We start from the raw sequence: 21448 nt of genomic DNA, 5'->3' as shown, positions 1-21448 counted from the left end.
AAGGAGCCCTGAAAGACCCATACGACCGTCCAGAAGAGGACCTTAAATGCTGAGATGGAGGGGGTTCTTGGTACAGTAGAGATGGGCGCCTTTGATGGTGTTTCAGGATGTACATGACATGTTGTTGAAAAGGTGCATCACTCTCAACTTACCTCTTTGGTACTCTGTGAGGGCATAGGGATTGGGTTCTGGCACCTTCTTTTTCCTGTTGTGGTGCTGAGAGCTGTGTAGCTCTTTATAAAAATAGCCCTTTCTCCTGGAATCAGCAGCCTCTTTGTGATACTGAACTGAGAATCCTAGCAGAGTGTACTAAGAAGCAGGCTGCTGGGAGGAGCCTCCTCTCTGCTCCTGGGAGAAGATGGAGGCCCAGTGCTCCATAAAGGCTAAGCATACGAGCAAGCCTAAGCAGCTGATTTCTGCTCTTACACAGAAAAGGGGGTTCTTTTCTCTTTATGTGAAGTTATTGAGGCTTTTTCTCTAGGAATTTACTCCCACAGGGCAGAGTAAGCCAAATTTCCATGCCCAAGCCTGGCCTCCTTGTACAGGGATGTGTCAACAATGATGAATGATTAATTCAATCAAGCATTTAGTCTTCTCCAAGTAAGGTGGTTGATTGTTTCTAGAGGACTAAGGAGCAGCCTGGGATTTGGAAAGTGTCTGAATTACTGAAATAGAGACAGCCTCGGCACTGGAGGAATCAGGGGCGTATGCTGTGCTGTCATTGTCTTTCCCGAGCGTCTTTCCCTCTGGCCAGCTCTAGCATCTCATCGTCTCAGTCTGAGTCAGCCTGCTGCCTGGGGTCTTCCTGCCTTGGGTGTTGAAGCTCTCACACTTCCATAAGTGCCAATGTGATGAAGAGTGGATTTACAACACTGCAGGTCTTAGATGGTTCAAGGTGACAGTTTAAACAAGGTGCTCTTTCTGAGCCAAGTCCAGCTGTCTTCATTATCATGCAGTCTTGTTATTAAGTGCCCTTGTAGGTCTTCTTTCCCTTCTTTCTGCTGCCTCCTAAATTTCTTTTAACACCATTTCTTGGAATTTGTCACTCTGAATGTCTTCTGCCCACCCACCTGGGACTCTGCAACTTTTAACAAGAAAAATATTGCTATTGTAATCTTGCCTCGTCTGGTCCCTCAAGGCGCTATTTTCTTGGTGTAAATTACAGAAATGACATTGAATGGTAAGGTCTGCTAAATTAAGGAAGTCATTGAGCAGTACTTAAAGTCAGTATGAAAGATACAGTTACATTGAACTGTAAATGATTTTATGCACACAAAATATGACATTTTAGCATTGTCAATTAGGTTATTTCTGCATAAATATATGATTATTGATAAACCATTTCATTTTCTCTTCAGATCACTACAAATCAACTTCTGTGAACTGTTGAGATCTATGTACTTAAATTGCAGAAATAAATCAGTCCTTTTTTTCTTTCTTTTCAAGTCCAACACTGTAACATTCGCTGTATGAATGGAGGTAGCTGCAGTGATGATCATTGTCTGTGCCAGAAAGGATACGTAGGGACTCACTGTGGACAACGTAAGTAAACTGTGTAGATGTTAACCTACATTAACAAAAAGAATACAGAGATAAGTGATGGCGGCTTTTCTTTGACTGCCTAGGATATGGCATTTTTACAGGTGCCCACTAACTCTTGCAGGTGAACAGATCACTTCCCTGGCACACAGAACATCAAATTTCTGATTAGAACCTCAGAACTGGGTTATTTGATTGATTTTTCTTTCATTTACCTTCATCACCCTGCTTACCTCATTTCTGATCTGCAGTCACCACCCAAGGTGCAGAATTGTTGTTCATTCCACATGTATGTCTTGCATTTGATTGCCGACATCTCCCCCTGGATTTTCGAGAAGCATCCTCAATAAGGTATTTCAAAACTCAACCTCGTCTTTCTCCCCAGACATGTTCTTTTTCTTGATTAATGGTGTCTGCATCTCTCTAGGTTCCTAGTCTGGATTCTGCTGTTATAACGCTTCTGGTCAGTGTATTGGTTTACATGTAAACACTGTTGTGTGTCTACTGTGTATCAGTCCCAGTGCTTTGCAGAGATGAAAATTCCTCTAAAGAACTTATTTTTTACTATTCAAGAATACCCTGAAGAAAATTTGAAAAGCTTAAATATATAAAAAGTAAAAATTTCCACAATCCCACCTTTCCAGATGTTATCTTCCAGTCTTTTAATGCATATTTGGTACATGAGCTCTCACTGAATGCATCATTTTTCATATAACTTTTTAACTTAATATTTTATTAGAAGTTAATTCCATTTATTGAATGTTTTAAAAATATATTTTAATGGTTGCATACTAGTCCATTGTATAGAGGTTTTACTTTTTATTTATCGCATCCTTAATGATGAACATTTATTCATGTTGTTTCCAACTTTTGCCCATGTGTATGTATTTGCTATGATGAATAATGCTATGATAAGTAAACCAAAGTTTATTTAATACCCTCCTGACTGTCTGTACTCTATGATATAAGTAAGAATGGGGATTAAATCTTTGACAGCCCCCAGCAATAGTATGGAGGTAGGATAGCCTCCCTACCTGGGAGACCCTTTAGCTGAGTGTTATGGGGTGGGTAGGAGTTCTTTTGTCAGATGTTGGGAGGTGGGCCTTTTAGGCAGCTGGCTAAGCATAAGCCAAAGCCTGGAACATGACTAGCATGTGATGCCAGGCTTTGGTATTGCTAGGACTTAAGTGCCGAGGAGAGTGATGGGAAGGGAGCTAAGGTTGGAATAGAAGTCATGGGCCAGGTTTGGAGAGCCTTTATGCTTCTCCAAATATGTTCTCATCCAAAATAGAACCATGCAGTCATGCAGGGGAGGGAAGTGAGAAAACAATAACCAACAACATTCATCTACTGAGTTATTTACTCTGTTTACCATGTGCTCGGCACACATTCAGACTCTTTACATGTATTGACTCATTTGATATAGCAACAGCACTTACAGAAAGAGGCCTTTATTATTAATACCTACATGAAATGAAGATCCTGGGGTATAGGCATTTCAGTGACTTGCCTAAAGCTATACAGGGAGTAATCAGCAGAGTTGGGATTTGAACCCATGCAGTTTAACTTCACAGCCCAGGCTTTTAATGCTGTGAAATACTGGCCTAATATACGTCACTCACAACAGTTTACAATGAGGAAGATCTCTGTGGCCACACTGCAGGGGTTGAACTTGAGGGAGAAGGAACATGAAACAGGAAGACTAGTACTAAGGCTGTGGCTCCAGAGATGGTGGGATGGGGTGGATTTAAAGTCATTTTCAGAAAGCGGGTCAGAAGGAGCCACTGTCATCCTCCTGTTCCCTTTCATGCACCTGGAGGGAGCAGAGCCCAGTGTACAACAGGCACTCAGGTAACACCTGTAGATTTCGAAAATCTTTCCTAGACTTAAGTTTCCTAATCTGTAAACTAGGAGGCAATCTCAAACTGGGAGCCTAATCTGCAAATTTAGGCAATCTCAAACTTTCTTTTCTGCTTAAAATCTCTTAATTATTACCTGACTATAAATTAAGAAGCAAATTAGAACAGTGGACATACATAAACCTCTCTAATTTTGTGATGATAAATGGACTACTGCCCTGACTTGTGGCTATAAGGGGTTGTCTCGGTCCAAGTACACTGATCCCAATGGATGTCAAGATAGAATTAGATGCACGAGAGATTTACTAGGGAAAACCCTCACCTTCAGACTATGATGCATGTCATACCCTTGTGCAAGGAGAGAGGGAAGGAAAGACTATCACAATTGTGTGAAAGAAGCCTCAGACTGTAGTGCAACCTCCAAGAAAGATTTGGTCAGGCTGTTAGGGAGTCCAGAATCAAGACTGCCCATCATAATAGCTTCATGATGGGCAGAAATGTCCAGTCTTCACAATGCTTAGTTGCTGAGTGGTCCCCACCAGGTCGTTGGCATGAACATAGTAGCAGATCAGCCAGCTAAGCTCCTCACAGTAGGTTTTCTTGGAAGGAGATCTGAGTAGCTCAACTGCATGACTGCCACAGGGTACAGGAAAAGTGTATGGGGGATATATGAAGGGGGAATTAATGTAAATGGAGGTGTTAGGGAAGCCTCTTGGAGGAGCGAGGTTTGAGCTGGGCTTTGAAGGGTGGGTGGGACTGGCAAATTTGGCAGGGACAGCCTACCACCTGTGGATAAAAATGCCTAGGAAGAGGCTATGCTTGAGTGAGTCGCAGGAAGTTGTACAGAGAAGAGTTATTCAGGGAATGAGCTTTCAAGTCTTATTTTAATGTCTTTCTTGACAAGTAAAATGTCCCTCCCTCAAGGATCTCTGGACTTATCTTACCAGTATTTTCCAGAGATTCTCTTGTAACACTCAATTGGATCTTCATTATGGTACATAAATTACTGAGTGTCAGTATTTGTGTTTTGTCTCTGGCAGTTAATAGTGTGATTTAACATGCTGCATTTTTGTAAAGAAGGCCAGTGTTTTCCCTCATGAAAACTGTCTGGAAATGAAACATAAATCATAAGCAAAAGAATCAGCTTGTAAAATGCAATTCTCATCAGGGTTGTCTGTTTTAAACCACCATTGTAGATACAGAACTGAAAAGCATTGCTCAGATGTTTTCCAGAATGAAACTGCCAACATTAATGCAGGTATATCCTCGCCTATTCCAAGTAGTTTTACCTGAGTTGTCTGAGGGATGTCCAGGAAACTGGAACTGTACAATAAATGTTTAAAACAAATACCACAGTGACTATTTAGATTTTTTTTATTGTCATCCTTTCAGGGAACAGTCAGTGTTCCTTTATTAGCATCTACTCAAGTGAAATTTCTCAGCTTCTCTCTCCTTATTTTACAGCTGTCTGTGAAAGTGGCTGTCTTAATGGAGGCAGGTGTGTGGCCCCGAATCGATGTGCATGCACTTATGGCTTTACTGGACCCCAGTGTGAAAGAGGTAATTTTTAAAAATGTATCGGCGTAAAGATGTTCTGGTGGCTAAAGCTATGATTGATTTCAACAAGCATTTGGCTTCTTGCAGCTGCTCCGTGAATTTTGTTGAGTTTTGATGAGGTTTCTGAATTGTCATTGGGAAGGTTCCTAGGATGATACGACAGTGGCCCCAAGCCTCTGCATGTTATTCAGTAATTCTTGTCAGTGGACTGCAGGACTCAATAGTGAGCCTGTGCATAAGTACCAGTTGGCATCAAGATAAAAAGAAGAAAATTTTCCATAGAGTAAGGATTGAGCTCATTATTATCCTAGTAAGTTAGGGAAGTGGCTCCAAACAAAACAACTGTGTGGAAATGGGAAACATTCAGAATGAAACAAAAATTACACCTAAAGATTTCTTAGGACCTATTGGCTATAGTGGCATACAAGCTTAGCATTCACAGTTCACTAGAAATATTAATTGCCAAGAAACTGCTTTCACAGCTGTGATTTATTCAGTACTCATTGTGGCTCATCGACGTGTATATTCATCCCTGCTTTGCCATGTAAGATGATTGAGGCTCTGGGTGGCCAAGGAAGCTGCCTAAGGACAGACACACATAATAAGCAGCTGTAATTTGAATGTGGCTTTTCTGTTTTCAAGTATACTGCTGCTCTTAATTGAAAAAGATTTCTACCTGCTTTGCCTACCTATCCATGCAAACATGACATTGAGATATATGTAGATGTGCAATCCCCTAACTGTGGCTTTGTTGATCATCCTTCTCTACCTTGAAAGGCGTGTTCTCACCATTCCTAGTTTTATAGTGAAGGTTGAGGTGATTCATTTCATACCAAATGGCAAAAATACTCTTGAAAAATACCATATGAAAAATATTCATGAACATTTTAAACTACAATCATCACTTTTCTCCAAAGTTGTATAAAGATCATTTTATTCTAAGATGGAAAGTGAAGATTCAGTTGCAAATGTTGACTATATGTTATTTAAAAACAAAGAGTAGAGGGTGGTATGTGAGAAATTGTTTTCTATTTCCATTTTTATGAGTTTGTCTAAATTCAGTTCTTTGCTGATGAAGTAGCAATTCCTGTTTTAGCAAGTAACTCTACTATTACTGGTTAAATTATATTGAATTTCTGTTCACAAGGCCACCACATGGTACAGATATGTGAGGCACTGTGAACTCTTGGCCTTTCCATTGTACTTGGCATCATTTTGGAGTCCCTTTTTAAAACTGCTTCTTTTTTACAATTTGATGTATTTTTATTGACTTGGCGCTAATGTATAGTTAATAGTCTCAAGAGTAACAAAGACAACTGTTTTGATTAGATAGTATCATTCTGTGGCCTTATTATTTTACTCAGTGACAATGATATAGGATTTGAATTGTTGAGATTAAAACTTCGTAACATGTAACTTGAGCAATGTGTGAAAATAATTCGACAAGTGATAAAGGTGGACTTAATTTGTTTTAGAAAAATCACTGATAGAAAGAAGTTACAGGGCATTTTACCTCTAGGAATTTACGGTAAAGAATACTGATACCCATAGTTATAGTTATTGATAACACAGTCTAGAACTATTTGACCAACTACAGTTATCTCTTTGACCAAGATTAAGAAATGATGTGAATGGATTAAGTTGCTAAACTAGTCATGAAAACTGGCATATTTACTTAGGGATATCTCCAAATTTTGGCATGTCTTTAACTGCTCTCCTCTATGATAAAGGTATCCTAAAATTTGCACTTAGGTATAAATACATGTTGGCCCCAAAGAATCTTCATAGTGGTCACCTAAATCAAATTGACCATTGAATGGCAGATTTTCAGGCATTTGTGGTTGTGGAGAATGGGGAGGAAAAGGCTCTCTTTAATCATTGCTGTTGTTGTTGTTCAGTAGCTCAGTCATGTCTGACACTTTGCGACCCCCTGGACTGTAGCATGCCAGGCCTTCCTGTCCTTCACCATTTCCTGGAGCCTGCTCAAACTCATGTCCATTGAGTTGATGATGCCATCTAACCATCTCATCCTCTGTTGTCTTCTTCTCCTCCTGCCTTCAATCTTGCCTGGAATCAGGGTCTTTTCTAATGAGTCAACTCTTCGCATCAGGTGGCCAAAGTATTAGAGCTTCAGTTTCAGCATCAATCCTTCCAATGAATATTCAGGACTGATTTCCTTTAGGGTTGACTGATTGGATCTCCTTGCAGTCCAAGGGACTTTCAAGAGTCTTCTCCAACACCACAGTTCAAAAGCACCAGTTCTTTGGTGCTCAGCCTTCTTTATGGTCCAAATCTCACATCCATACATGACTACTGGAAAAAACATAGCTTTGACTAGACAGACCTTTGTTAGCAAAGTAATGTCTCTGCTTTTTAATATGCTGTTTAGGTTGGTCATAGCTTTTCTTCCAAGGAGCAAGTGTCTTTTAATTTCATGGCTGCAGTTACCATCTGCAGTGATTTTGGAGCCCAAGAAAATAAAGTCTCTCACTGTTTCCATTGCTTCCCCATCTATTTGCCATGAAATGATGGTATCAGATGCCATGATCTTAGTTTTCTGAATGTTGAATTTGAAGCCAACTTTTTTACTCTCCTCTTTCATCTTCATCAAGATGCTCATTACCCTTTGCCTGTTTCACCTGAGGATAGTCTCAAACCTTTAGAGGGAGAAGGGAAATATGAGTGTAATTTCCCTCACCACATGGGAGAGGGGGGTTTCTTTTATTCCAGGATTATATTTCCATTTATAATCTTCTCCATTTTCTGTTGTTAAGGAAGTCATCTGCTTACCTCTCTAAAGAATTAGAGGCAATATATCCTTTTATTCAAATAAGTACTGTGATTTCAAGAATGATTAATAAAAATGTCAAACTGAGTCAGCACAAATCCATCCTGAAGCCTAGAAAAGTATTCAGTGTTACTTATGATGGTGGGTCAGTGTACTTGTTAAGTTGTATAACTACTCAGGCTAGTTCCATTATGTTTTCATTGGAATATGGCTCTTTACTTTTAAAAATGAACTTCTGGAAAGTCTTTACTGATTTCCTTTCCTTCTTCCTAGAGACTGAACCCAGGTCTGCTTCTGCATTCTCCCTGAGCACACTCTCCACACCTCTTTTAATAGCAGTTACACGACTAAGTGTCTTCACTTTCACTTTTCACTCATCCATTGAAGAAGGAAATGGCACCCCACTCCAGTGTTCTTGCCTGGAGAATCCCAGGGACGGTGGAGCCTGGTGGGCTGCCGTCTATGGGGTCGCACAGAGTCGGACATGACTGAAGTGACTTAGCAGCAGCAGCAGCACCACATTGTACTGAAATAGCTCATTTCCACATCCTGCTCCCCCACTAGATTATAAGCTCTTCAGCAGCAACTGTGGTTTCATCATCTCTCAGATTTCCAAACCAAACTCAATGCCTGATGCATAGTGTATGGCCAGTAAATGTTGAACTGAAATTATTTTGAAGCACCAGAAAACCACCTGGAGATATGATTATCAGATAGTGAACAAGTATCCCCTGAAAGGAATTGCTTCTTGCCTACTTGTGATCAATCCTAGTGTTTTTCATTGGTTTCATTTTAAGCAGAGCTAACAGTGCTGATGCCTAATTGAATTTGGCCCCATCTTTCAGAAGTTTGGTCTTTCGGGGTCAAATGACTATCATTTTTAAGTTGGGAAAGATGCATAAAAGAAGGTATGTTTTGACCTAAGCCAGGTGGCAATAAACAAATAATGTCTTATCATGATGTAATACACAGGGAAGGCGGCATTTCTAATGTTAGTTACAAGCACGTCTCAGGATAAGCATCTTCGTTCTGGGAGAGCTTGGAACTTTATCTGCAACTACTTCAGAGAGTGACGATAATTCTTCAACTTATATTGAAGATATATTCGCTATCTAGATGTAGAATGTTTTTGAGGGGTGATACTGGCAGGATTTAGGTCACTTTAAGCCAGTAAGTGACTTTTAAGAATCCATGAACATACTGTTTTGGTTTGTAATGGAGACAAGCAGTGGATCCATGCTTGGATTGCAAATCATAACATTCATTCAACCAATGCAGTCAGACTATGAAGCAAAATTTGTCTCACTTTTTAAGCCAGTAAAGTGAATATTTTTTATAAGAAATTTTTTTGCCAATCAGTCTGCCTGGGCAGGTGACAACGATACTCTTGCCTGTTTACATTCAGAGAAAGAAAAGTAGAGGCCTGTCACTTGTTTGGCCTGTAATGTTGAAATTTTAAAAACTGAGTTAGAGTAGCTTTATTTATAGTCTCCAGTTTGCCACAGTCCCTACCACTCCCAGGATGCCATACATCCTGCTCACTTTGTTCATTTAGCTTACCTTTTAGCCCCTGTGGGCATTTGAGTTTGCCACCTTCTACTACATTCTGTATCAAAGGTTGCATCTCTTTGTGTTTTCTTTCATACCCCAAGTTTCTTTCATTATTCTTCCTCTTATATATTTTTTTCTGTAAATTCACATTTATGATTTTCCTGATTGCCCCTCTGCCTCATTCTTGCCCTCTCTCTGCTTGGGTCTTGAGGAACCAATACAACTTATCATTGCCTAAGCTCAGTGGTACGATATGTTCACGTTTGTTATTAGAATACTGAAATGAGGTCAGTGCCTGTTTTGGCAATGACAACATAAGCTGGTTGTGTATTACCATAGTTACTGCCAACAAGACTGTTGGAATCACACTTTCTCTTGCCCTCTTGTCTCAGAATGCAGGCTATTTAAAATCTTGTTAAATGCTCTTCTAGTAAATCCAGTAAATCAAGTAAGTGGATGAGACTTCTCAAGGTAATGAAAAAAGAGAGAAGAATGTTGGAGATAGACCTGAACTTGGAAATAGGGAGGGGTTAATGATGAGCAAGCCCAAGGAAGAAGAGAGCAAAACATAGACACTGAGAAAACCCGAAGAGAACCAGGAGAAACAACAGCACTGAGCACACGAGGAGGACTTCAGGAAATAGAACAGACTTTCCAAATCTAACACTTGACTCTGGTGATTTGCAACAACCTTATGAGAAAAGTCCTAAGATGAGTCCCATTTTCTAGAGGAGCAAACAGAGGCAAAGGGAGGTCAAAGAGCTTGCCCAGGGTCTGATAGCTTGTAAGTGATACAGTCAAAAGCTAAACCCAGTTAAGTCTGGCTTATAAGCCTATGTACATAACCACTGTGCCATGTGTGGGTTTTACTTGGGAAGAGGTCATTAGTAAGCATAGAAAATTTTCTGAGAAATTATAAGTAGAAGTCTAGAATTAAAAGTTTTAGAGTGAAAGTTATAGATTAGGTGGAGGAAAAAGCCCTTCAAGAAATTTGGCTAGGTAGGTAGTTTTCCTCTCTGGAGGGAGAGTTGAGCTAAGTTGCTTTTAAATCATTTTAAAAGCCAAGAGAAAGGAATCTTGAGTATTGCTTGGGTGTGTGTAATGCAGGGTTTGGGGCTATTTCTCTGTTTGATTGATTTTGATGTTTTAAATATAATAATCCATTCTTGGAGAGAAGATGATTCCTGTCTGTTTGCAGTACATATAAATTGACTCCAAATGACTGAACCAACATTCTTAAATATAGACATAGAAAATGAATATTGTCATTTAGTGCAGTTACCATGGAAGGTTGTATAGTTTTCCTGCAGTATTACAAATGTTTAAGCCATATTCGGAAACTCTTTTTTGGAATTACCTTTACAGAGTCAGCAGTTCATTCAAATGAGTATGTGACCATTTTTTTTTTCCTCCTTTATGAGACTCATTTTAGTTTTTAGCCTAAAATAGTGTCAGCTCTAGTGAAGATAGTCGATAAACACATTAGATATTTGGTGTCAAAAATTGACTGATTAAAAAGCAGTGAAAAGAATTACCTTGCATGATTCTTAAAGCATATGGAATTAGATCAATATTTTAATGTCAGACTTTATGTGAGCCGGAGTATGAAGCCTTTTGGAAGCATAAATTCTAATAAGAAGTTTTCTTTCATTACTCCATCTAGAGGTCTTCATTATGTACTGTCTGAATGTAAGCATGGACAAGAATTCTTCAAAATCCTGAATCATTTATTCAGTGCTAATTGCCTACCCAAGTCCAAACTGTGAAGACAGTACTTGGATTTTTGCCAAATCAAGAAGGTCTGTTGGCTGTTCTGCTGCCTAATAGTAGAAAATGTATACTAATTTTACTGAGCCATTAGCCTTAAGAAAGGAACAGTGGAGGTCAAATGTAGAGTAGAATAAGAATGAAAGAATGGCACTACTTCACAGTCCATCAGAGAAGCGTGGCAATGGAAGGTGAACTAAGTCTGGGCGTCATCCTTGCTCTTTTAAGGTATTCTAGTTGTAGTGGAGCCAGAAAAGGCATTTAGTTTTTGTTTTTCTCCAGCAGTTGAAGAACAGAATGGAAGATAGGTAGGTTGGTGGTAATTCTCCTTCATTCTCTCATGCATGGTTGATATATGAGAAACTGTTATTTTCGTAACTTAGTTTCTCTGATGATTCACAAGTGATGATTTTGCATGGGGATCTTTTTTAATGCTTCACTGAACAAAATTCAAAAAACTATCCTGACAGTAGTTGATTAGCCTTTATTTGTTAAGCCAGAAAAGTAGGGTCTTCAATATGTCTAATGAATGGGAAAGACTAACATATAGTGATCCAAATACATAATAACCAAGTGGTGCATTTCAAAGGCATTTGCTTCTTTAAAAGAAAGTAGAATCATGACCTCAGAGGTTTGTCTAGATAGCATCATGGAATCAAGACCTGATTTTCTTGTGCTTTTTTTCACCAAAGTTTTTCTAGAAGGTATTGATAAAATGTTACTTCTTTTCCACTCCCACCCCCACCCCCAACCTCATTTGGAAGTAAGTTTTACAGAGCTGCATTTATGATACTAATTTTACACTTTGAGTCAGTTCAGTTGCTCAGTCGTGTCCAACTCTTTGTGACACCATGAACTGCAGCATGCCAGGCTTCCCTGTCCATCACCAACTCCCAGAGCATGTCCATCGACTTGGTGATGCCCTCCAAACATCTTATCCTCTGTCACCTCTTCTCCCTGCTTTCAATCTTGCGCAGCATCAGGGTCTTTTCCAATAAGTCAGTTCTTCACATCAGGTGGCCAAAGTATTGGAGCTTTAGCTTCAGCGTCAGTGCTTCCAATGAATATTCAGGACTGATTTCCTTTAGGATGGACTGGTTTGATCTCCTTGCAGTCCAAGGGACTCTCAAGAGTCTTCTCCAACATCACAGTTCAGAAACATCAAATTCTTCAGCGGTCAGCTTTATGGTCCAACTCTCACATCCATACATGACTACTGGAAAAACCATAGCTTTGACTAGACAGACCTTTGTTGGCAAAGTAATGTCTCTGCTTTTGAATATGCTCTCTAGGTTGGTCATAGCTTTTCTTCCAAGGAGCAAGTGTCTTTTAATTTCATGGCTGCAGTCACCACCTGCAGTGATTTTGGAGCCCCAAAAATAAAGTCTGTCATGGTTTCCATCACTTCTCTGTTTATTTGCCATGAAATGATGGGACCGGATGCCATGATCTTAGTTTTTTGAATGTTGAGTTTCAAGCCAGCTTTTTCACTCTCTTCTTTCACTTTCATCAAGAGACTCTTCAGTACCTCTTCACTTTCTGTCGTAAGGGTGATATCATCTGCATATTTGAGGTTATTGATATTTCTCCTGGCAGTCTTGATTCCAGCTTATGCTTCATCCAGCCTGGCATTTCGCATAATGTCCTGTGCATATAAGTTAAATCAGCACAGTGACAATATACACCCTTGACGTACTCCTTTCCCAATTTGGAACTAGTCCGTTGAATTTTACTCTTTAGATGGCTGTTATTAAAGTTCCCAGAGTATATACCATAGGCTGATTCCTATTCTCAAAGTGTCTTTGGAGATCAGAGCTCTGTGAACTCTGCTTGTGTTCTTTTCTCTGTAAAGGTAACAGGAAGACCTCTGCAAGCCTAGCTTTTGGTATTTAGTCTTAATGGAAAGTAAATACTAATGTGTAGATAGCAGAGGCAGAACGTGTTTAATGTTACTATGCATCTGAAGTGGTATTGCAATATTTGGCAGTTGGTGGCTCATTGAATAAACTTGATTTTCCTAGAAGAGTCTCAGGAAATACATCTGTTGACATAGATATTCAGTTTCCATGGTTTAGGAACTGTGTGCACATAGGAAACACATGCTACCGTACCATGCGCACACTCGGTATGGCCAACAGGACTGGTGGGGTGCACCCATAAAGCAGTTTAGTTTTTGTTTCCCATGCACCATCCCTTTCAGTCCACTTAGTGATTAGTTTTCTCCTTGCTGAGGGCTGAAATCTTCTGGTCCTTTTTAGACTTTCTCCCTGGTGGGTCTCTCACATGAGCAAGGGCATCTGTGTTATTCTTTTTTTAATAAAAAAATGTTAAAGTATATTTGATTTATAATGTGTTAATTTCATCTGCACAGCAATGTGACTCAGTTACACACAGAGTGAAAGTGTGTGTGTATATATGTGTGTGTGTGTGTATACACTTTTTCATATTCTTTTCCATTATGGTTTGTCACAGGATGTTTGAATATAGTTCCCTGTGCTAGGTAGGACCTTGTTTATCCATACTATGTATAATAGTTTGCTTCTGCTAATCCCAAACTCCTGTTCCTTCCCTCCCTTATCCCCTTTCCCTTGGCAACCACCAGTCTGTCTGGTTTTCGTTCATAGCTATGTTGATGTATTTTGTATTTTAGATTCCACATATGGCCTCTCTGTTCTGAACCTAGAGCATCCATTGATACCTCCAGCCATTTGAGGCCTCTTTGCTGCTCCAGACAAGCCATTTGAGAAAGATCGAAGCTCACTCCACATCAGCTTTCTCCTGCACTGGCCCACAGCTAGTCATTAGGAAACACTCATGCACTTTTTTTTTTTCCGCAATAAATTGCCAGAGTCAAACTAACTTTGGCATGGTTACAGCCTCTCCTGTGAACCATGTCCGAGTATCTGGCCAGCCAGTTTCCAGGCATTAGACAGTTCATGGTCCACAGTGTCCTCCAACTTGTTCTGGATGCATATCATACATCATGCAGTCTGTGAAGTCTCCTGTGAAGCGAGTTTTTATCAGTTAATAGCCACATTTAATATTTGGACCACTTTTCTGTTTTTGGATGCTCAAAATACTAGAGCAGCACTGACTAATAGAAATATAATGCAAGCCACATGTATAATTTTAACTTTTCTAGTAGCCACCTGAAAAAGTAAAGGGCAATGGGTAAAATGAATTTAAATATTTTAATTAGCCCAATATATCCAAACATTTTATTAAAATAGGTACTCAGTATTAAAAATTATGAAATATCTAGCATTCTTTTTTCCATACCAAATCTTTGACCTCTAATGTAAATATTATGCCACATCTCAGTTGAGGTCAGCTAATAGCCACATGTGACTCAGTTCAGTTCAGTCGCTCAGTCGTGTCCGACTCTTTGCAACCCCATGAACCACAGCATGCCAGGCCTCCCTGTCCATCACCAACTCCCAGAGTTCACCCAAACCCATGTCCATTTAGTTGGTGATGCCATCCAACCATTTCATCCTCTGTGGTCCCCTTCTCCTCCTGCCCTCAATCTTTCCCAGCATCAGGGTCTTTTCCAATGAGTCAACTCTTTCCATCAGGTGGCCAAAGTATTGGAATTGCACCTTCAACATCAGTCCTTCCAATGAACACCCAGGACTGATCTCCTTTAGGATGGACTGGTTGGACCTCCTTGCAGTCCAAGGGACTCTCAAGAGTCTTTTCAGCACCACAGTTCAAAAGCATCAATTCTTCAGCACTCAGCTTTCTTCACAGTCCAACTCTCACATCCATACATGACCACAGGAAAAACCTAGCCTTAACTAGATGGACCTTTGTTGGCAAAGTAATGTCTCTGTTTTTTAATATGCTGTCTAGCTTGGTCATAACTTTCCTTCCAAGAAGTAAGCGTCTTTTAATTTCATGGCTGCAGTCATCATCTGCAGTGATTTTGGAGCCCAGAAAAATAAAGTCAGCCCGTTTCCCCATCAGTTTGCCATAAAGTGATGGGACTGGATGTGGGTACCACATTGGATAACACAGTTCTAGAGCTTTGTTTCTGGTAATACATATCATCACTTCACTTCCATCTCTGTCTCCAGTTTTCTTTCTTCCTGCTGCTGTTTTTCAACTTTTAAGAAAGCAGCATCTTAGAGAATCACAGCCTGGGTTGATGTATAAAAGTAAACCAATTAAAAAAAAAAAGAGTCAGAGACCTCAGATCAGAGTCCAATTTTTCAGTGGAGTTTTGTTCAAATATAAGTGATAAATGAAATGTCTTGTAGTCATGTCAATTAGATATAACAATGATAAGAAATATTTCATAAATGCTCAGCCCTTAGCTAGGTACTGCAATGAAATCAGAAGGGAAGTATATGGCTCTTATCATCAGGTACTTAAAATAATTTTTTTGAAAGATAGAAATGCAGAAAGAGTTAAAAAACCAATCAGAGCAAAGATGTAATTAGGCAGAGTAGATGAGGGAAAGTGCTACAGATGAAGGGAAGAGATAGTACAAAGATGCAGAGGCTGGAAGTGACCAGGGGAAGAGGGGAGAAACCATCATCCTTAGGAGATTCCTGCTATGCCAGATTTTCAGTGTTTGGAGACAACCACCTAGGAGAGAAGAAGAGGGGGGTATGATGTCAATTTGCTTAACTCCAAAGAAGGAAAGGTCTACTTCAAATCTCTCTGTGGTACCTTTCTATTCTGCTGAACTGTGCTTTCTGCACAATTTCTATATGAGGCATGGTATTGGGGTTTTAAAATATTCTCCTTTGTATATATAAACTAGTGGGTGGACTGGTATATTTCTGAAACTGTTTTAGCTTAATCCTATGAATAGCAGTCTGGAGACCCTACTACTTTTACATGCTCAATTGAGAGTCCTTGAAAATACTTAGTGTTTATGTTCCCTGGTAGTGATGGCCTCTAGAGAGTCTGTGCTGTTTTTGGTTTATAAGTGTATATTGAACAAATATATGGGACTTTGTGGTCCAGATGATGTGCCAAAGTACTTTTCATAGAACATTAGTCCCATGGAGGTTCCACGAAATGAAGTTTACATGGTCAGTAGGCTATTGGAAATTCATATACTATGTCCTCGTCTTGAAGAGGCACTGGATGTGTTAGCATATTAGCTCTTGGAAGTCCTGCGAGAAGGGATCTATTTTCATTTAGTTTAACCCAGCACTTTCAAATTGGTTAATTTTAGAATTAATTTAATTTATAAATTAAATGTAACACGTGGGGTTAGGTTCTGAAATGTTCTAAAGTATGATGATGAATGGAGAAAGAAGATGTGGTATATAAATAAAATAGAATATTACTCAGCCATAAAAGAATGAAATTCTGCCATTTGCAACAACATGGCTGGACCTCAAGATTATCATATTAAGTGAGGTAATTCAGAGAAAGACAAATACTGTATGTTATCACTTATATGTGAAATCTAAAAAAACAGATGAATGACTATAACAAAACAGAAGCAGATGCTCAGATATAGAGAACAAAAGAGAGGTTACAAGTGGGAGAGGGAAGTGGGGAGGGACAAGATAGAATAGAGGATTAAGAGATACATACCACTATGTATAAAACAGATATATATTGTACAACACAGGGAAATGTAGCCTTTCTTTTACAGTAACTTTAAATGGAATATAATCTGTAGAAATATTGAATCACTACGTTGAACACCTGAAACTAATATGATGTTGTAAGTCAGCTATGCTTCAGTTAAAAAAAATACAGTATGACTTAGGCAAAGTGAACTCTCCCATTAAATAGTGATAAATTCCTTGTTCTGAAAATTTGATGTGGTTGTCTTTCATGTCATCTGGTTCTCTTCAATCTTTGGGGGTACTGCATACCAGAATTAGCAGTATCAGATATTCTTGGAGCTAGAACTTCCTTTTGTAGGTTGGTTAAATTCTCTTCTTTCAAAGCCAGGATTAAGACATATTGCCTCCCCAGTTCTTTCCTGACCATAGGGACCTCCACTACCAACCCCCATCAGTTTCATTGCAACTTTGCTGACATTACCACCTCTCTCTCCCTGGACCCATTTCCCTTTGATGGTTAATGCATGTGTTAAACTTGTGGTGTGTGTCATGCACTTTAAGCCAAATCAGCCATTTTAATATTTTTACTCCTCTAATTAATTCTTATTTTTCTTGTATTTTATTACATTTTTGAATAATTGAGTGACCTAGTCTTTGTCTTTGGGAATATATACTGATGGATTTTAATGCTGTTTACTGAGGCAAGGGATGAATATTCATCTTGTCAAAAAATTTTTTTCCATGTCATTTATTGATTCTTGTGTTGAAATACTTACATCAGCATAAAAATATCTATAATCCTATTTCATGGCTTTTAAGAAGCCTTCTAAGCAAGTTATAATATTTTAAGTTTTCTTAAAAATAATTTCAGGCTTCACTGGTGGCTCAGTGGTAAAGAATCTCTCTGCTGATGTAGGACTTGCAGGTTCAATCCTGGGTCAGGAAGATCTCCTAAAGAAGGCAATGGCAACCCACACCAGTACTCTTGCCTGGGAAACCCCGTGGATAGAGGAGCCTAGTGGGCTACATCCATGAGTTGCGAAAGAGTCAGACACGACTTAGCGACTAAACAACAACAACAGAATATTTTCTTCACTAAATGAAACACAAATGACTTTAACCTAAAATACATGTATATGCAGAAATATGAATATATGTAAATATATATTCAGTATTTTCTATAAAAATTGAATTCAGCCTACAGACTCCAGAATTTGGGAATTACAAAATTTGCTAATCTAGTTCGAGTTTGGGGCTAATAATACGCTAATTTATATATGATTTTCCAACCAGATATGATCCCTCCCATAGACCAAAGAGCAAAAACTATATCTGATTCTTCTTCCTGTCTCACTGAGTACCAAGCTCACTGCTATGAAAAGGTTAGGTGTTGATTTACTTAATTTAACTGTGGGATATCAAGATTGATGAGAGAGAATATGTAAATGTGAAATATATTTTAATATAATTTTATATCTGTTGAATACAACATTTTTAAAAAAATGCTCTGAAAACTACTCTGAAAACAGTACCTACAAGTATATCTTATCGTAGGTACAATGTGAGTATGGTTATTGATAATTGAAGTATGTGGGAAGTGAGTTCTGTGGGACACATGAAATGTTCTCCAGCTTTCCTACCATATTCCCTTTGCAGCAATCCCTTTCCTTGGAAAGTTTTCAGAAGAGATTTTTAAGTAAACAAGAGCTTGGAATATTTATTTCCTCCAGAAATAAAGAGTCTTCTAATGGCAAAACTCATAAAGTAGGACCATTTCTATCTCTTTCCCCAGAGAGCCCTCATCTTGCCTGCCTTCTTTTAGGAGACGTTGTTGACCTTCACTGTTGGACACTCAACCAGGCAAAAAGATAAGACTTGAAGTTTGGGGGCAAATTTTACGTACGTTGAAAATGTTCTTCAAAATATATATTAGTTCTTAGGGATCATAATCTGTCTGATGGGGATAATAATAGTACCTATCTAGTGAGATTGTAAGGAAGATTAAGTGAAATAATTCACACAGTCCTTAGCATAGGGCCTGGCACATACTCAATACATGTTTAATAGGTATTTGCTATTAAATGATCTCATTCTTATAAAAATGAGAGTAATCTTGTCTGAAAATTGTTTCATAAACAACATTATGAAACTTGCAGCTACCTCCAGAGTTAACCTCAATGTAGAGGCCCCGTTGGTACTATGCTTTCCACTTAGAGGTTTTGTTCTCTTAATGGACTAGCGTATGTTTTTGTATCTTCTACATGGATGAAGCCCAACATTCTTATTTGGATATCCTATCAATATCATATCAACTATATGCTTTCCTTTAATATACACCCAATTGTTGTATTGTAGCAAAAGCTAGGACCCCAGCAGTGCAAATAGTAATGAAGGGAGGAGAAAGTGAAGAGGTGAGTGACAATTTCCATGAAACGTAATGGTGACTCTAGCACTGAAAAACATCTGTTTTCACAACAACCGACCAACGGTTACTAAATAAATTGCTTACTTACATGCACAGGTACATAAAGGGAATGAACTTGTTTCTTCATTCAAGGCCAGCCGTGAAATTAAGAGGTATCTGGCTATTTTAGAAATGCAGCATTCTAAAGTCGATGAGAGGTAATGGGAAATTATCCATCAGTGAAGAAATTGAACACCTATCTAAAGTATATATCCAACCTTCTAGGTGGATATGAGAACACAAGTCTATAAATGTAGCATAGTCAGTTTGTGTGGTGAGGTGCTTTTACTATAGCGTCTACATGCCATTCTTCTTTAGTTGCAAAGGACTAAAAGTATTAGTCCAAGAGGACTAAAGCCAGAAAAGCCAAACATTTTAAGCTCGTACATTTCTAACCTCACTTATTAGAATTCAGTTTTGTCAAATGTATCCGTAAAAAGATATGATGGTAAGCTGAAAGGAAAATGTTCTAAGAAGAAGAGATGTGAGCTGATCCATCATGCATCAGTTATATCCCACACACTGTGCTAATGACTGGAGATGTATGATCATACATGAAAGACACTTAGCCCTACCCTCTGGAGTTACATTCTAGTGGAGGAAGCGGAGATTAAAGAAATAAATGCAGAAACACCTAACTACCAGTGAGGCAAAGGCCATGCGGGAGAATAGAGGAGATGAGAGTAGACAATAGTGACATGTATAGCCTTTTGGTCATGCTGGACTGTTTAGAGAGGTGGGGCTCTCTAAAGAATAAGTTGCCAGCCATTTCTAGAATGATGGGAGCTATCTAAATAGAAGGAAGAGTGTGTATAAAGGTCCTAAGTGGCAAGCATCTGTATTGGCAAACATCTGTGTATTTGAGGGGATGAAAGACAGCTTTATGGACAGAGTTCAGACAGAGTGAGTGATGGGAGACGAGACAGGAGCACTGGTCAGGAGAATGTTGTGGGGAAGTATGGCGCAGAGCACGTTTAGATGTGTGCAGTGGCACCATGACATCAGGGAATAATAAGAGCACTGTCGAATTTTCTACAGACGGTAGAAGCCTGGTAGCTCATGTTGTCTATGAGAATCTGCCCTGGAGAACCCTCAAGCACTGACTCAGGGTAGGGAATCTTGTAGATTTCCTTTGCCCTTCAAGGCAGAGGGATCTTGAGTTTTATGTTACATGTATTGCTTTTCCTATGAAAGGATTATAGGAAAAGCTAGGGGGACTCTGACCCTTAGCTTTCCTCCAGGAAACTGGAACTTAGATGCCCTTCAAATACATAAAACAAGTACATCATGAAAATGGTTTGTTCAGGCATCAAGTATTTTGAGATAATGCATGCTTTTGAGTGGACGCATGCAAACTCGTCCCCTGGGGAATGCCTTTGGATGTCATAATAGCATTTCTGGTATCAATAAATCATTCACTGCTTGGACAAGTCATGGCCACCACCTCAGTCACTAGATACATTTGTAATGGTTTCTGTGAACAACAACAACAACCACCTAGCAACATACTGTTTGGTCACGTCATTTTTATAATACCACATGTGGTTTTGTGGGCTTTGGATGGATAAACTGTGTCTAATATATCTTGAAAATTAAACAGCAAATATTGGTGGAGGCGCATTGTACACAGTACATGAAATCATGCTGCATGGTGTGTGGGTTTATATAAGAATGACAGAGAATGTTTTTGCTAGCTTTTCAGTCCTTTTCTGTTCCATGAGGGTAGGTCAGTATCTCTCTTGTTTACCATTTAATCTCTAATTTGGGGCACCTAGTACCTCGATAAGTATTTGTTGAATAGATGAATGGATAAGTTAATAGTTTTTAGGGGAAGTTTATTGCGTTCCTTAAAACTCAAATAAGAAATAGGTGACTTATCATCTCTGTGTTTAATGAATTATTTTCTCTTTGCCATTTTTAAGCCATGAGGAGTAGCAAATATAGCCAAGTGAATTCTGTAAAAACTTAATATTTTAGAGAAGCCAAAATTAAATGAATGATCCCTTCCATCTACTCTGTGCTTTACAGACATACACATGACCTCATTTGGTCCTTGGAGCAATCTTGAAAGACTGTTCATATTGTACAGTAAAGGAAATGCATTGTATCTCATCTAAGGCAGGGGTGTAGGAATGAGATCTCTGTTTTTATAACTCAGCCTATACTGTGTGCATCCTTTTTCTCTAACAAATATTTGCCTGGCTCTTAGATCTACAATCATTTCTAGGATTGATTTTAGCTGTTAGTAGTTATCTTTTCTTCTGAACTCTTTCTTCTTTCCTCTCCATCTCATGTACCTCTTTGTTTTTTAGTTTATTATTTTTATTAAGTTATAGTTGACTTACAATATTATATTAGTTTCAGGTGTACAGCATGGTGGTATGAAATT

The 21448-nt window shown here is 38.9% G+C and overlaps 1 protein-coding gene across 1 annotated transcript in view; it reads left to right on the top strand.

Moving 5' to 3' along the window:
- FBN1 (fibrillin 1) overlaps positions 1-21448 on the top strand; it is a 275163-nt gene that overhangs the window by 48942 nt on the left and 204773 nt on the right. The window contains exons 5-6 of the mRNA XM_018054172.1: positions 1447-1542; positions 4863-4958. Coding sequence (XP_017909661.1) covers positions 1447-1542; positions 4863-4958 — 192 coding nt within the window. The remainder of the gene's footprint in view (positions 1-1446; positions 1543-4862; positions 4959-21448) is intronic.

Source organism: Capra hircus, chromosome 10 (assembly GCF_001704415.2).
Source record: "Capra hircus breed San Clemente chromosome 10, ASM170441v1, whole genome shotgun sequence".
In the NCBI taxonomy this organism is placed as follows: Eukaryota; Metazoa; Chordata; class Mammalia; order Artiodactyla; family Bovidae; genus Capra; species Capra hircus.
This window is presented reverse-complemented; position numbering and strand designations above follow the sequence as displayed.